The sequence below is a fragment of the Hermetia illucens genome, chromosome 4, assembly GCF_905115235.1.
Source record: "Hermetia illucens chromosome 4, iHerIll2.2.curated.20191125, whole genome shotgun sequence".
Classification (NCBI taxonomy): Eukaryota; Metazoa; Arthropoda; class Insecta; order Diptera; family Stratiomyidae; genus Hermetia; species Hermetia illucens.
This window is the reverse complement of record NC_051852.1, coordinates 73,280,185-73,296,258: the sequence shown is the minus strand read 5'-3', so window position 1 is coordinate 73,296,258 and position 16,074 is coordinate 73,280,185. Positions and strand designations below refer to the sequence as shown.

Genomic DNA, 16,074 nt, shown 5'->3' with positions numbered 1-16,074 from the left:
TTTCCGCCTGAGCTCTCAAATTAACTGCACTTAGTTTGGGGTTTATTTTCATTTTCCGCACGATCCATCTTTCTTCTCGGTCATTAAACTTTCGTGGACGGCCTGATCGCCCTTTCTTATCGATGAAACCCGTTTTTTAAGGTTTTGTGTGAAACAAAACCTTATTAGAATGGTGACGGTGTCTGTCTGTCCGTCTGTCCGTCTGTCTGTCTGTCTGTCTGTCTGTCTGTCTGTCTGTCTGTCACACCCGATTTATTCGGAAACGGCTAGACCGATTGTCACGAAAATTGGTGAAAGTATGTAATCTGGTAATCCCTTTACATGCAGTAAGTGGCGCCATCTTGCGTTAAGTTTAAGGGGGGGCTCTCCGTACATGTGAATGGAGGGTGCAAATTTTTTTTTCATAGAATGTAGCCATGTAGGGTATCAAATGAAAGGTCTCAATTAGTACTTTTCGAATCTGGTTCAATATTTGATATTAGATGAAACATAGGGGAGTAAGGGTTGAAAATATGACCCACAAAAAGTGTAACAGGTCTCGTTCTCAGAACCTATCCAACCGAAAAATCTGGAAAAAATCACAGTGGTGCATCTCTACGAAATCTAGGCCTCAAAATATATCCGGTTCCGATATCTGCACAAATAAAGTTAATAATAGTATATTTCCACATTTTAGAAATTTACCCGGCACCCCCCCTTATGTTCATCCCATAAATACAAAATTTGGCATGAGTGTAACGAAGAATATAATGCACAGTTTGGTCAAGTTTGAAGAAAATCCAACTATTATTAACAAAGTTATTGGGGGTGAAACTTTACAATTTTTTGTGAATTTCGTGCACTCTACAACCCGCATGACGTCATCATCACATATCAATTCGTCAATACCACAACGAAATGAATTCTTATGAATTGGGTCGCAGACAATTATTTTGTTTTAGTTTTTTAGTTATTTGTCAACCAGACATGTGTATATGTAGGTATATAATATATGCGTGCTAATGAACTTTGCGGCTAGTGCCTAATTCAGATAGATATAAGACGTAAATCGGAAATATGGGTACGATAAATTTAGATACGTGCATATATGTGTACAGCAGGTAATAGGCAGTTTGTTTGTTTAGGGTGAGCGTGATATCTATGGCTCTAATATGTACGTATGTCTCGTAGTTTGGAAAAATATGAAGGATTATGTTGGATTTGTAGCTATATACGGACAGAGAAATGTGCGTCTCTTACATAAGATGAACACAAAACCTTTATACCCGAAGCGCGAGTTTCCGGTATTCCGACTTGTTTAAAGCGTGTAATTATTTCATGAACCGTCGATTTATTCACTTTCACGATTTCCGCGATCGCTCGTATCGGTTTATTGTCCTTGAAAAGATCAATAATAACTTTTCTAACATCACTACTAATCTCCCGCGATTTCCGACCCATCTTTATTAAACGTGTGTATACACAGAAGAATTAAATGCGCTACTAATCAATGTTTAATCACCATGTTAAATCAAAAGACAATTCAGTTGCAATATTGTGCATTTTCCAAGAATTCATCGCTGTCCGGATACTTTTTTGACTTTCATAACAAGCATGTATATATAAATTCTCAGAAAAACAACTGTACTAAAACGAAATGATGATTTTTTTTCGCTCATTCCAAAGTGTTGCTATAAAATATTATTATCGTGGAAAACGAAATTATGTTACTATTTTACAAATCTATGTTTTTCGCATTACAATTCTAAATTAACCATTGTCCGGATACTTTTTTGAGTAACTGTATATATTGGAGGCATAAATATTATGCTCAACCTAAACAAACATTGTCATTAGCCCCTACTAGTGTGTACATATAGATACTCATGTACCTATCTAAATTAATAACATACATTTGAGTACTTCCACTTCACTGTGTGCACCAAAGCATATATATGTACATATTTAACATATATATATCCACCTGGATGGAACACTACTCGCGAAAACTTTTATGACGTTGGTTTCGATCGCCGGGTGGAGGTGATCTCATCAAACGCTGCCTCGCGCCTAAACCCTGCGAAACAGCCTGACAAAAATTGTCTACGATTGGCATTTTCCTGCATTTTTGTTTAATTCAAAACTCAACATGGGTATGACTTATTGTTCGAACGTGCCAGGTTTGTGCCTAGACTGGTTTCAGCTAATACAACTACTTTTTATTTAGGGATCAGCCCGCCACCTACTGCAGAGCGGAGCGAAATGTGTTGCTTCTCAAATGAGTAATGGCGGGCTGAGAACCATTGAAATACAATGAATTCTTATGAATTATAAAGCTTTGACCTTCTATATCTTTCTTAGAAAAAGTTGGGTTGTCTTCAAATTTTCCGGAATTGTTTCTTATATTATCACTTACACTGGAGCCAAATTTTTTTCTTTTTGAATGGAGGGAGTTTTGGATAAATTTCTAAAATATACATAGTTACAGTAGAACCTTAATTACCCGAACTAATTGGATCCAAGACTAGGTTGGATAATCAAAAGTTCGGTTATTCGGGATGGTTGTTTTTGGGGCAGGATTAAACAAAAGCAATACCTTTTTACAGAAAAACTGTACAGTATATTAAAATTGGGCAAACATATTAAACATCATAACATGTTGAAATATAAAACACCTGAAAAAAGTCGAATGCTTTTTATATTTTATTTATTTATCATGTGGTCAATTTTTAGTTGACGAACGGCTAGAACACGTTTTCGAGCGGCTATTACTTTATCGTCGTTTAAAATTTGATATCCAGGATCATTAGAATTGTGGCTTAACCAATCCACGGCATCGTCTTTATCGTAGTCCGTGAATCCTGGAATACTGCCGAATCATCATCATCATCATCAACGGCGCAACAGGCGGTATTCCGTCTAGGCCTGCCTTAACAAGGAACTCCAAACATCCCGGTTTCGCGTCGAGGTCCACCAATTCGATATCCTTAAAGCCGCCTGGCGTCCTGGCCTACGCCATCATTCCATCTCAGGCAGGGTCTGCCTCGTCTTCTTTTTCTACCATACCTTATGAACTTTTCGGGCTGGATCATCCTCACTCATACGGATTAAGTGACCCGCCCACCGTAACCTATGAGCAGAATTTTATCCACAACCTGACGGTCATGGTATTGCTCGTAGATTTCGTCGTTATGTAGGCTACGGAGTCGTCCATCCTCATGTAGGGGCCAAAAGTGTTAGAGATGTATCATTTTTATCCTTCTCTAATTTCGACAGGATCTCCATTTTTTTCCACCGTAACAAGATTAAGTCTCCGCTTGGAAGTTGCAGGACTCGATGTTGAAGCCATGCGCAAATTAATTTGCAAACGAATGACAAGGAAAAACTCGGCATATAATTCGCTCGAAATCTCCGTAACAACATTCGATGAAACAAAAGACGCTCGATACTTACCTACATATGCACAATGGCGGCGTGCGGCAAATTCGCGCGAACGTTAGGCTAATTGAAGGCATATATGTTAGTATTAACTTTATTTGAGCAGCTATCGCAATGTAATGTATTTTCAGGCCTAGATTTTTTATTGAAGCATTACTGTAATTTTTCGGGGAATGAGCCCTGTGTCACTTTTAGAGCACACATTTTGAGTCCTCACCATCCCCCCCGCCACCGCCCCGCCCCATTATGTTTCACCTAATAAAAGAAAGAGGATAATTTTCGAAAACTGCTAATCGGTCCCATATTCTATCAAAAAAAAAATATGATTGCTCCCCGCTTCGCATTTTTAAATCCATCACAACATGTAGCGGTTCACAGGTTTTGTGTGAAACAAAAGCTTATTAAAATCTATTCAATGTCCGTCTGTCTGTCACACCCGATTTAATGGGACGAACGAATTGTCATGAAATTTGGTGAAACGGTATGATCTGTGAACTCCTTTACATATAACAAGTGACACTATTTTGTGTTGAGTTTGAGGGGGGAGGGCGTACATGCGAAAGGGGGTGTACATTTTTTTCACAGAATATGGTCATGTGTTGTATAAAATGAAAGAGTTCGATTAGTACTTTTCGAAACTGATCTTATATCTGGTACTTGGTGAAGCATAAGGGGGTGAGAACTCAAAATGTGTGACGTTAAAAGTTGAAAACTTTTCATTCTTAGAACTTGGATAGGATAGGCCGAATGATCTGAAAAAAAATCCACAATTATGCATCTATACGAAATCTAGGCCTCAAAATACATCCCATTCCAATATCTGCTTAAATAAATTAATAATAGCATATTGCTATATTTTAGAAATTTACCCGAAAACCCCTCTTAATTGCACGCTAGAATTACAAGATTTGGCATGTGTATAAGAGATAATATAAGGCAAAACTTTGGGAAGTTTGAATTAAATCTAACTACTATTAACCAATTGCAAATAAAGTTAGTAATAATATATTTCTATATTTTAGAGACTTACCGGGCAACCCCCCTTAAGTTCATCGTAGAAGTACAATTTTAAGGGTATACGGGATAACATAGGGCATAATTTGGTCTGTACGGTGTATGTATGTATATATGTGCTTAATGATGAACACAAAATCGAGCTTCCAATATTCGGAATTGTTTTAGTACTTAGATGTGGGAAAATAATATTTTAGTGATAAGATATTGGCCTTTTTTAGGTTTTGGGCCGAACAAAACCTTATTGAAATTGGTTCAATCTTTGTCTCTCCGTCTGTCTATCCATCACACCCGATTTGCTCGGAAACGGCTGGAGATTTGAGTCTTTTTACATGCAATGGATGGCATTATATTACGGTATTTAACTCACGTACTTATATACATAAGTACATATGTATGCTTTAGTGCATGGAGTAAAATGAAAATGTTCAGACGTATGCGATCAACTTAGATAGGTATGTGGGTATTTACATATGTAAGTATTAACATATTTCATGCGGTAATACTTTAAGTTACTTTAAGATGAGAAACATGCGTATATGTATCTGAAAGTTTTAAAATATATAAAGGAATGTTTTAAATTTTTAGCTGTCTACAAAATGAAAAACGTGCGTAGAATGCTGCTCACTTAAAAGGAATATAAAACCTTTATTCCCGAAGTGCTCAGCTTCCGGTATTCCGACTTTATCTTTTTCAAGAGACCACTGTAGTCGCCTGTGTCTTAATCATGTAACCCTCGAACTTCTACTAAAAGAGTCGATGAAATACAATAAAAGATCCTCCCTGAATTCCGTAGGCTCGGGCTCCTAAGAAGGAGGATTTTCCAGTGCAACTGGTCTGCCACTTGGTGTATTGATTCCATTGTTTTGTTCAATTGTATCTAGATATAGTGTAGAAAATATGGGCAAAGTGATTTCTTGATATTTGGGGTCGTTCGGAAATTATAGTGTTAAACACGTAATAACTCACATGCCAAATTTATGTCGATCGCAGTAATAAAGCGTGTATTTATCGGTCCGAATGGCATTCGAATGACTTCGCTAAACGGACAAAAAGTGAAGCCAGGGCTGCATAAGCGCTTCTTGAAGAAACCTAAGGTTTATGGACTAGGTATAGCAGATTAATGGGCAGTTATGATGTTATTATAATCTATAATACTTTCTAAAGGCGTTTTTCTCGAAACTGCATATTAGAAATCTGCTGCCACCATAGCCCAAAATCTATCCAATGAAATTGTTTGAAATTTCCAGGACTTATTCAGGACATATTTCTACGGTACGCAAACTAGGATAATTGCAATTTATTTGGTATTTGTTTTTATTCATTAAAAAAGCCTTGAAAAAGCACCAAAATTCACAAAAATAAGTTTAAGAAGGCACCAACAATTTAGTTTTTAATATTTTTCAATAATCCTAGTTTGCGGACTGTAATCGAGTCTACACGTTAAAATGCCGTTTACTTTTTTCTTTAAGATAATCGCAGGACCCCTTCGCGTGGCAGCAGGAAAACACCTTTTTTTCGAGATGGGTGTATGAATTGCTCTGTATTTTAATAATGAACTACGCTAGTGGCTGGAAAGGTTACTCATGCTCAAGATATTAATAAATATGTAGTGAAAAATTCATATTTGTATCTTTATCCAGTTCTTTACAAGAAGTTTCTAAAAAAAGCGAAAAAAACCGCCTTCACATGGAATGACCCTGTTAAGCAAGCTTAGATCCCTTGCCGGATTGCTTTCCCCCCTATCACCGTTGATTCCCATTCTTTTTCTTCTTTGGCACAAGCCTAGCTGCAACAGTTTCTTATTTAAGAAAGTTACTTTTCCGCCAAGTATTTGGAAGTGACATAACGTTGCTTGTTGCACTTCCTATGTGCCTATCAATCTCTACCTGCTACATCCACTGCGACTGCCCGTTATTTTTCGAATAAGCGAATCTTTCTAAGAAAGAATGTTTCTAGGTCGTATGCTTTTTTAAAGCCAATTCCACATTAAAGTAAATAGTATTGTATATTACATTCACAATATGAATTATTAGCTAATACTTAACAAGTCGGAATACCGGAAGCTCGCGCTCCGGGTATAAAGATTTTGTGTATGTAAGAAACTTCAACGCACAGTTTTCTATCACGATATAGCTACAAATCCAACATATTCCTCCATATTTTTCCAAACTATAAGATGTACGTACATATTACAGCCATAGATGCTCACCCTTAATAAACAAACTGCATATTTCCGAATAGTGTACATATATATGCACGTATGTAAATTGGTCGTATCCATATTTCCGATTTATAATACTTCCTGCATAAAAGCATACATATGTACACATATAGGACGTATATTAGAAACAGCTGGTTTAATGTACAAATATATCTACCTGAATTAAACACTACCAGTAAACTTCATTAACACGCATATACTATAATATATACCTAGATACATATACGTCTGTTTAGAGTAATTAATATTCATATACAAACTCATTTCGTTATGGTATTGATGAAATGTGATGATGACGTCATACAGATTGTAGAATGCACGAAATTCACTAAAAATAGCAAAGTTTCACCCCCTATAACTTTGTTAATAATAGTTGAATTTTCTTCACACTTGACCAACTTGTGCATTCTTCATTCACCTACGTCAAATTTTATATTTCTGGGATGAACATAAGAGTGGTTGCCGGATAAATTTCTAAAATGTGGAAATATACTATTATTAATTTTATTTGTGCAGATATCGGAACCGGATATACTTTAAGGCCTAGATTTCGTAGGGATACACCATTGTGATTTTTTTTCAGATTTTTCAGTTGGATAGGTTCTGAGAACGAGACCTGTTACATTTTTTGGTGATCATAATTTGAGCCCTCACTCCCCTATGTTCCACCCAATATCAAATTTGGAATCAGTTTTAAAAAGTAATCATTCAAACCTTTCATTTGATACACATGGCCACATTTTATGAAACAAAAATTTGCACTCTCCATTCACATATATGGGGAGCCCCCTTTAACTTAACACAAAGTGGCGCCACTTCATCATCATCATCAACGGCGCAACAACCGGTATCCGGTCTAGGCCTGCCTTAATAAGGAACTCCAGACATCCCGGTTTTGCGCCGAGGTCCACCAATTCGATATCCCTAAAAGCTGTCTGGCGTCCTGATCCACGCCATCGCTCCATCTTAGGCAGGGTCTGCCTCGTCTTCTCTTTCTACCATAGATATTGCCCTTATAGACTTTCCGGGTGGGATCATCCTCATCCATAGGATTAAGTGACCCGCCCACCGTAACCTATTGAACCGGATGTTATCCACAATCGGACGGTCATGATATCGCTCACAGATTTCGTCATTGTGTAAGCTACGGAATCGTCCATCCTCATATAGGGGACCAAAAATTTTTCGGAGAATTCTTCTCTCGAACGCGGCCAAGAGTTCGCAATTTTTCTTGCTAAGAACCCAAGTTTCTGAGGAATACATGAGGACTGGCAAGATCATAGTCTTGTACAGTAAGAGCTTTGACCCTATGGTGAGACGTTTCGAGCGGAACAGTCTTTGTAAGCTGAAATAGGCTCTGTTGGCTGACAACAACCGTGCGCGGATTTCATCATCGTAGCTGCTATCGGTTGTGATTTTCGACCCTAGATAGGAGAAATTGCCAACGGTCTCAAAGTTGTATTCTCCTATCCTTATTCTTCTTCGTGTTTGACCAGTGCGGTTTGATGTTGTTGGTTGATTCGTCTTCGGTGCTGACGTTGCCACCATATATTTTGTCTTGCCTTCATTGATGTGCAGCCCAAGATCTTGCGCAGCCTGCTCGATCTGGATGAAGACAGTTTGTACGTCTCGGGTGGTTCTTCCCATGATGTCGATATCGTCAGCATAGGCCAGTAGTTGGGTGGACTTGAAGAGGATCGTACCTCTTGCATTTACCTCAGCTTCACGGATCACTTTCTCGAGGGCCAGGTTAAAGAAGACGCATGATAGGGCATCCCCTTGTCGTAGACCGTTGTTGATGTCGAATGGTCTTGAGAGTGATCCTGCTGCTTTTATCTGGCCTCGCACATTGGTCAAGGTCCTCCTAGTCAGTTTTATTAATTTCGTCGGGATACCGAATTCTCCCATGGCCGTGTACAGTTTTACCCTGGCTATGTTATCATAGGCGGCTTTAAAGTCGATGAACAGATGGTGCAACTGTTGTCCATATTCCAACAGTTTTTCCATCGCTTGCCGCAGAGAGAGTGAAACCTCTTTGGTATGGGCCAATGATGTTCTGGGCGTATGGGGCTATCCGGCCTAGCAAGATAGTGGAGAATATCTTATAGATGGTACTCAGCAACGTGATACCTCTATAATTAATGCACTGTGTGATATCTCCCTTTTTATGTATGAGACAGATAATGCCTCGTTGCCAATTGTCAGGCATTGATTCGCTGTCCCATACCTTGAGCACAAGTTGATGAACCACTTGGTGTAGCTGGTCGCCTCCATATTTAACCAATTCGGCTGTAATTCCAGCGGCTCCTGGCGACTTATGATTTTTTTAACCGATGAATTGCACGGACTGTTTCTCCTAAACTTGATGGTGGCAGTATTTGTCCGTTGTCTTCAGTTGGCGGGACCTCCAACTCGTCGATGTTCTGGTTGTTCAGTAGCTCGTCAAAGTACTCAACCCATCTCACTAATATGCCCATTCTGTCGGAAATCAAATTTCCCTCTTTGTCTCGGCAGGATGAGCATCGAGGTGTATAAGGCTTCATCCTGCTGACTTGTTGGTAAAACTTCCGCGCCTGGTGCGGTTGATCCCGGTACTTTTCTAGCTCACAGACTTGTTGGTTCTCCCAGGCTTCCTTTTTCCGTCTGTGAAGTCGCTTCTCCGCTCGACGGAGTTAGTGATAAGTCTCTGCGCATGCCCGCATTCTTTGAGAATGCAACATTACTCGATATGCGGCATTCTTCCGTTCCGTTGCTAGCTTACATTCATCGTCAAACCAGCCATTCCGACTGCTTTTGCGGCTGGGGCCAAGTATGCTTGTGGCCGTAGCCATGATAACGTTCCTCAGGTGATTGTGAAGATCATTTGTTGATGCTTCATCTCCAGGTCCTCTGTTGACTGCGGTTATTGCGGCATCCATTTCCCACTTATAGGTGTCGCGGAGGGTTGTGTTGTGGATGGCTTCAGTGTTCACTCTCACCTGATTGTCAGAGGGGATTCTAGGTGATATTGTTATTCGGGCTCGGAGCACCATGCCAACGAGAAAGTGGTCCGAGTCTATATTGGCCCCCCTATATGTTCTGACATTCATCAAGGCTGAGAGGTGGCGGCGTTCGATCAACACGTGGTCAATTTGGTTGAAAGTGGTCTCGTCTGGAGAGGCCCACGTATGTTTGTGGACCGCTTTCCGCGCAAACCAGGTACTTCCAACAACCATTTCGTGTGACCCTGCTAATTGAATAGTCCGCAGTCCGTTATCATTTGTGTTTTCGTGTAAGCTATGGGAGCCAACGTATCGCCTGAATACGGGCTCCTTCCCTACTTGGCTGTTAAAATCCCGAAGTATGATTTTGATATCATATCTGGGACAGGCTTCGAGGGTTCGTTCTACTGCCTCGTAGAAGGTATCCTTCTCCTACGCCGTTCGCTTATGTTTTCAAAGCCGATAACAGCAGGTTTCATTTTGTGGCTGACTAAGAAACCTACTCCGAGCACATGGTTTACTGGATGACCGCTATAATATATGGTGTAGTGGCTCTTCTCCAGGAAACCGGTCCCTGTCCATCGCATCTCTTGCAACGCTGTTATATCAGCCCTATATTGGGACAAGGTATCGGCTAGCTGCTCATCAGCTTCATCTCTGTACAGGGAGCGCACGTTCCATGAGAAAATGCGCAAATCGTTTGTCCGTTGTCGTTGCCGGGTCCGTCGTTTTAAAGTCCGTCCTGTCCGAGGCTCCTGTTGTGGCTTCGTAACAAGTTGTTTTCCGTGTAGGGTTGTCAGCCCTACCCAACCCCCAACCTGGAGGACCAGTTGGTACAATTTGTCCCGTTTTTAGGCGCGGGAGACTCGCCTTCGCCTTCGTCTCGCCTTCGTTCATGCCTGAAGTGCCGAGCTTGCGGCTTCCACACTTTCCAAGTATACGTCCTTAATGTACATGTACATTTAATTGACAGCATTGAGGATTAAATCATGGGTATGAGTGTCATTTTGGTTTCAGGAAGTTGTCAAGTTGCCCATACAGTTACAAGAATTTTAGAAATATATGATTTGTCAAGAGAGAATTTTGGAATGCCTGCGGTTGTGGTAATTTGGTGGACTTTAACAAATACTTGGTGTCTTTTGATCCTCAGTCCACTCACAGAAGATTTTAGTGCATACAACAAATGCGTCCTTGTTTGCTATTGATTGACAATATTTGAAGGGGGAATACAAATCCGAACTTCGTATTGACACTTTTATTGATATCGTCCAGTTGCATGCAGTGCCATGTTTTCTGCAAAGCACTCTCCATCATTTTCCTCTGCGGTCTCTTCAATCATGTTATCTGCTAATGAGTTTAAGAGTTTATCTGGATAAGTTCTGGTGTAGTAGATTCGTTGAAGGTTCCTTTTTGCTTTAAGAAATATCTTTACTACATTGGTTTGATTGCTAAATCCATAAATATACATATATGTATCTATTTTTTTTAATACAGGAACTTTCGGATACGCTGATAATATGGACAGATCCATGGGTATAATGACACCATGGTCATTTGTTCCACATATCGCCCTTCCATACAAAGATCGTATGAACTTTTGGGAGCGATGTCATAATGTCTTCGTTTCTGTCGTCGATTTGATTGGACGAAGATGGTACTATTTACCTGAACAACAGAAATTGGCAGAAAAATATTTTAAGGATGTCCCTGGTAAGTGTAGTAATATTCAATGTGAGTCTAAAGCAATTTTTATAAACTTGTTCAAAAAATTTTCAAGGCCCTCTACCCTCTTTGTTGAAGTTGGAAAGGAATGTATCTTTGATGTTAATCAACAGTCATATCAGCATCGACGCCCCCAGACCTCGGATGCCAGGACTAGTAGATGTTGGTGGGATACATATAAAACCAACAAAGCCTCTGCCGAAAAATATCAAGGTTTGCAATCTTTGAGTCGAAAAAATAATAAATAATAATACAAACCAATCACTGAAGGATTTCCTTGATGGTGCAAAGCATGGCGCAATCTACTTCAGTTTAGGTTCATATGTAAGGAGCAACCAGATGCCAAAGAAAAAGGTGAAAATGATTCTAGAAGCATTTAGACAACTTCCACAACGAGTTTTGTGGAAATATGAAGATTCTAGTATAGGACCTTTGCCGGAGAATATCATGATATCGGAATGGATGCCGCAAAATGACATTCTTGCCCATAAGAATTTGAAACTATTCATTACTCACGGGGGTATATTTGGTACCCAAGAAGGAATATTCCACGGAGTTCCCTTTTTGTTTATGCCTCTTTTTGCAGATCAGGTGAGACTTCAAACTTTAAGTAAAAACAGCATTTTAAGCTTTTTGTTTTAGAAAATATTTATTTACAATTGTATATCTATTGTATTTTTATTTAAAATTTTGCTTCGGTCGTTTTTTGTCCGAAATTCGTGAGCTGCCCCATGGTGCTTGTGGTTCATGTATTCGTGTGTTGGTGGTGGTTTTCTTGTGTGTGTGTTTCCCCACCCATGTGACAAGCCATAAGAAGTTGTGCAACGCCATATGATCCTGGCCGTACACCAATACCCTGTATTATATACACGGCACTGGCACCAGAGCTAATGCATGGAATTTTTTTCGTACGGAAGATTGTCGAACGTGCGCAATGCTCTTTTTCATCATACAATATCAAGCAATGCGCTGGGAGATCTCCTGTGTGTAGTTTTCTTGGACATGAGGTACTCTCTTTGGGTTGATAAGGGAAGGTTCGGCGGTTATGTTATGCACTTGCATTTGAGCACATCCAGAGATGTGCGTACACGGGCATGCTATGCGTTGGTGGGAACAAAATGGCCACATGGAGAAAAAATAAGCATGAGAAAAATATTTAAAAAATAAGTTAAATATGAACGGGAAAGAGACCTTTTTTTCGATCAAAGGGTTCGAATACAATTATTGCAATTCGAGAGGATGTAGGCAGTATGCGAGAAGACAATAGAAAATAATTATACAGGAGATGGCAGCAACTATAGGATAATTCCGAAAAGAGCAGCTGAGCAAATACAATAATCCCTAGAGTGGGAATAACTGGCCATCTTTCACATTTCTATACGTGCTACACCCCAGGTAGCGAAGCTCATTATGCTCCATTGTACGAAGTCCATGGCAAAGAAAAGGAAGTTGGCCTAGGCATTAGAACGCAGATTGGGACCCAAAATATCGTGGAGAAGATGTTAAGATCAGAGGCCAATTGCGGTAATAGCACGAATAGTCGAGATACAAAAGAAAATTCAGGACGTGGAGCGAAGTCGGAAAGAGCGATGAACGCGAAACATGAACATGGTGGTATAGACTAGAGCCCTCTCTGCAAAGTAATATATCTTGTTGGTTCCGCAAAGATATGGACAGAGAACAGTGTTGGTAGATATAAATCCTACACACTTCTATAACTTGGTGAACTACCTTCAGTCCTCAAACACAAAACCTTATTAAAATCGATTTACTGTCTTTCTGTCCGGCACACGCATTTTTCTCGGAGACGCTCATAGCGATTGACACTAAATTGGGTGGAACGGTGGGAACTGTGAACGCTCACGCATACAGTGAGTTACATCCTTTTACGCCGAATTTAAGGGGGGTCCTCATACATGGAAAAGGGGGGTGTACATTTTTTTTTCATCAAATATAGTCATGCGGAGTATCAAATTAAAGGTCTTGGCTAGTACTTTTCGAAGCCGGTCTTAGTTTTGACATTTGTTGGAAAGGTGGGGAGTGCGGGGGGTTGAAAGTGGTCATTTCTTTAACGAACCCATTCTCAGAAACTACCCAACCGAAAAATCTAAAAAAAATTCAAGAGGCTGTCACTATATGGTGCCCAGGCTTCGAAATATCCTCCATACTGATACCTGTTCAAATAAAGTTAATAATAGTACAATACTATAATTTTTAGTAATTAACCGGAAAATCGGCCTTAAGTTCACCCGAAACTCACGCAATTATGCAATGTAGGCTACAGTATAGAGCATGATCCTGCCAAATTTGGTGAAAATCTCACTATTACTAACAAAGTTATACTAGGTCAAACCTGTCGCTTCTGTGCAAATTCAAGACTATGAATGTCAATATCACTTGAAAGTGGATATCTTCACATAATATATGCATATATTACGTGCTACATATTAATAGGACAAATGCACACTCAAATCTCTTTATAAAACAAATACACAAAATCTTTCATACCTGAAGCATGTTTCCAATATTGCTCCTTGTGTCCTAATGGTGAGAAGCAGTTGGCATTTATTGTTTTACAGAAAATAATCGCAAAGCGATTATAATATCTACTCGGTATAAAATCTGGCTTAATTAACTAATTTTTTGGATAGAAGCAGAGAGAGCGAAAATTCCTCACGAAATTTCTTATTTTCCTTTCCTAATGAGCCTATCCATCGCAAAAGCCGAATAATTTCGGTCACCAACTTCAAACATGTTATCTGTAGAAAAAGCGCGTTACGTCATTTACGAAACAACGATCATATCTCAGTAAATTTTATTTTATTCGATTTGAAATTTTGAGGACGGATTTTCAAAAAGATACACGTTAAAACATGCAATAAAAACTCGATTTTTTCAAAGTTAGAGGGTGAACAGTCTCGTCACGTTTCTCTGCCATATTCTCATTGAAAACAATTTGGATGGGACCTAAATAAACATTACCACGAAATATATTTTATAATACTTAAGTACACAGTTTTTTTTGCTTAAATCTTATTTACAAAAAATTTTTAATTGTACTTTTTCAGCATCGAAACACTCTTAAAAGCGTTAACGATGGTTTAGGACAATCAATCAACTTCGCTGACTTGACAACAGAGTTATTGCTGGATCGAATAAGGAAAGTTATCAGCAACAAAACTTACTCAGAAAATATGAAAAGAGCATCGCTTGTCTTCCGGGATAATCTGGTACCACCCATGGAGGAAGCTATGTACCGTATTGAATACGTTATCAGACACAAAGGCGCACCTCACACAAAGTCGGCGTCTGTCAACCTGCAGTGGTATGAATATTTCCTGTTAGACGTGTTTGGTTCCTATTTATCGTTAGCAATCGCACCAATTTACATAATATTGAAATTCATAAGTTTGACCATGAACGCTTTAAACAGAAAAAAAGAACAAAACTTATTTAAGAAAAAAATAAGCTAAAACTGTGATAGTGCGATATTTATTTCGTTAGAAGCTAGAATTGTTATACCTGAAAGCTCATTGGTTACCCATTTCTGTTCAACCCTTTTGTTGTTATTTTATCAAGTAAGCCATATTACATAATGAGTAAATAATACACTCCTACAATTGTTCTATTTTTGTTAATTTTAATAAATATTATCTGTTGCGTCGGGCGGTGTGGCATGGATTGAGAATGAGGGGAAGTAGTATTTGTTTAATTTATAGAGTTGAGCTCTTAAAATGATCTTAGGTAGTCAGAAATTGTTCGTTAGTTGCTTTCTGCGCCCAGGGGCCACGTACGAGGACATACAACGTTTAGGCCCCATCTATATTTTACATATTTACATGTGAAAAATAAATAAATTTGTAAATAAATGAATAAACAAAGTATTTTTAGTATGATAGATCGTTTCTATTAAAATTATTTAAAAGGCAGCAACATAGTATACGAAAACATCTATGAAATATGCACATGTATACCACGCTTTGGATTTAATGACCGTAATGAGTATCAATAAAATCTGGGATTTTAGAATCGTTACCGAATTTAGATAAAACTAATACAGATGTTTAGATGTTTTTTCCCATTGCCTTTCAAATTCAATAAATGGTCAAATCTTTTTACTCGCTACTCGTTGTTTTCGGAAGAAAATAGCAAACATGACCCGCAAAAGAATTTGTGTTTAACGTCGCACTCGATGAACCAAACCACAACATTATATAATTAACTAGAAAAATCACGAACGCAAGACTTCTTTCGATTTTAATATTTAATCCTGGCATTTCTCAATAATTTCTTATTCAATGCACTGATTGATTAAAAAAAACAAAGTTCTTCCAGATGCGTGTGTAGCTACCGAAAACTTCGATAACAAATCATGAACCACACCGAGATGAATACCTTCACCATCAATTGATTCAATAAAAACACCATTTTCAATTCAAAAACGATCCAAATCTCCAGGTACAGGTGCTTTTTAGAATGCCTCTCGAGGAATTTTAACATTTTAAGCCATGTTATAATTTTTATAATCGGTTTTTCTGTTATTTTTCCGGCATTATACTTTCTTCAATTAAAGCACCCATTTATTTCTTTTTAAATATCTACAATATTTGTTCAAAAAGTGTTTAAGAACCTAAAAAAAATTTTTCCTATGATGATGAAGTCTTCGTATCGGGGATAGAAGCGGCGTTCTGAAAGTCATGCTTTAAACGGTGAGAC

General features: G+C 38.7%; 1 protein-coding gene across 1 annotated transcript in view; it reads left to right on the top strand.

Moving 5' to 3' along the window:
- LOC119654243 (UDP-glycosyltransferase UGT5) overlaps positions 1-15,256 on the top strand; it is an 82,876-nt gene extending 67,620 nt beyond the window's left edge. The window contains exons 4-7 of the mRNA XM_038059485.1: positions 11,131-11,346; positions 11,414-11,571; positions 11,629-11,949; positions 14,427-15,256. Of these exons, the coding sequence (XP_037915413.1) occupies positions 11,131-11,346; positions 11,414-11,571; positions 11,629-11,949; positions 14,427-14,831 (1,100 nt within the window). The 3' untranslated portion in view covers positions 14,832-15,256. The remainder of the gene's footprint in view (positions 1-11,130; positions 11,347-11,413; positions 11,572-11,628; positions 11,950-14,426) is intronic.
- Positions 15,257-16,074: the final 818 nt, after the last annotated feature.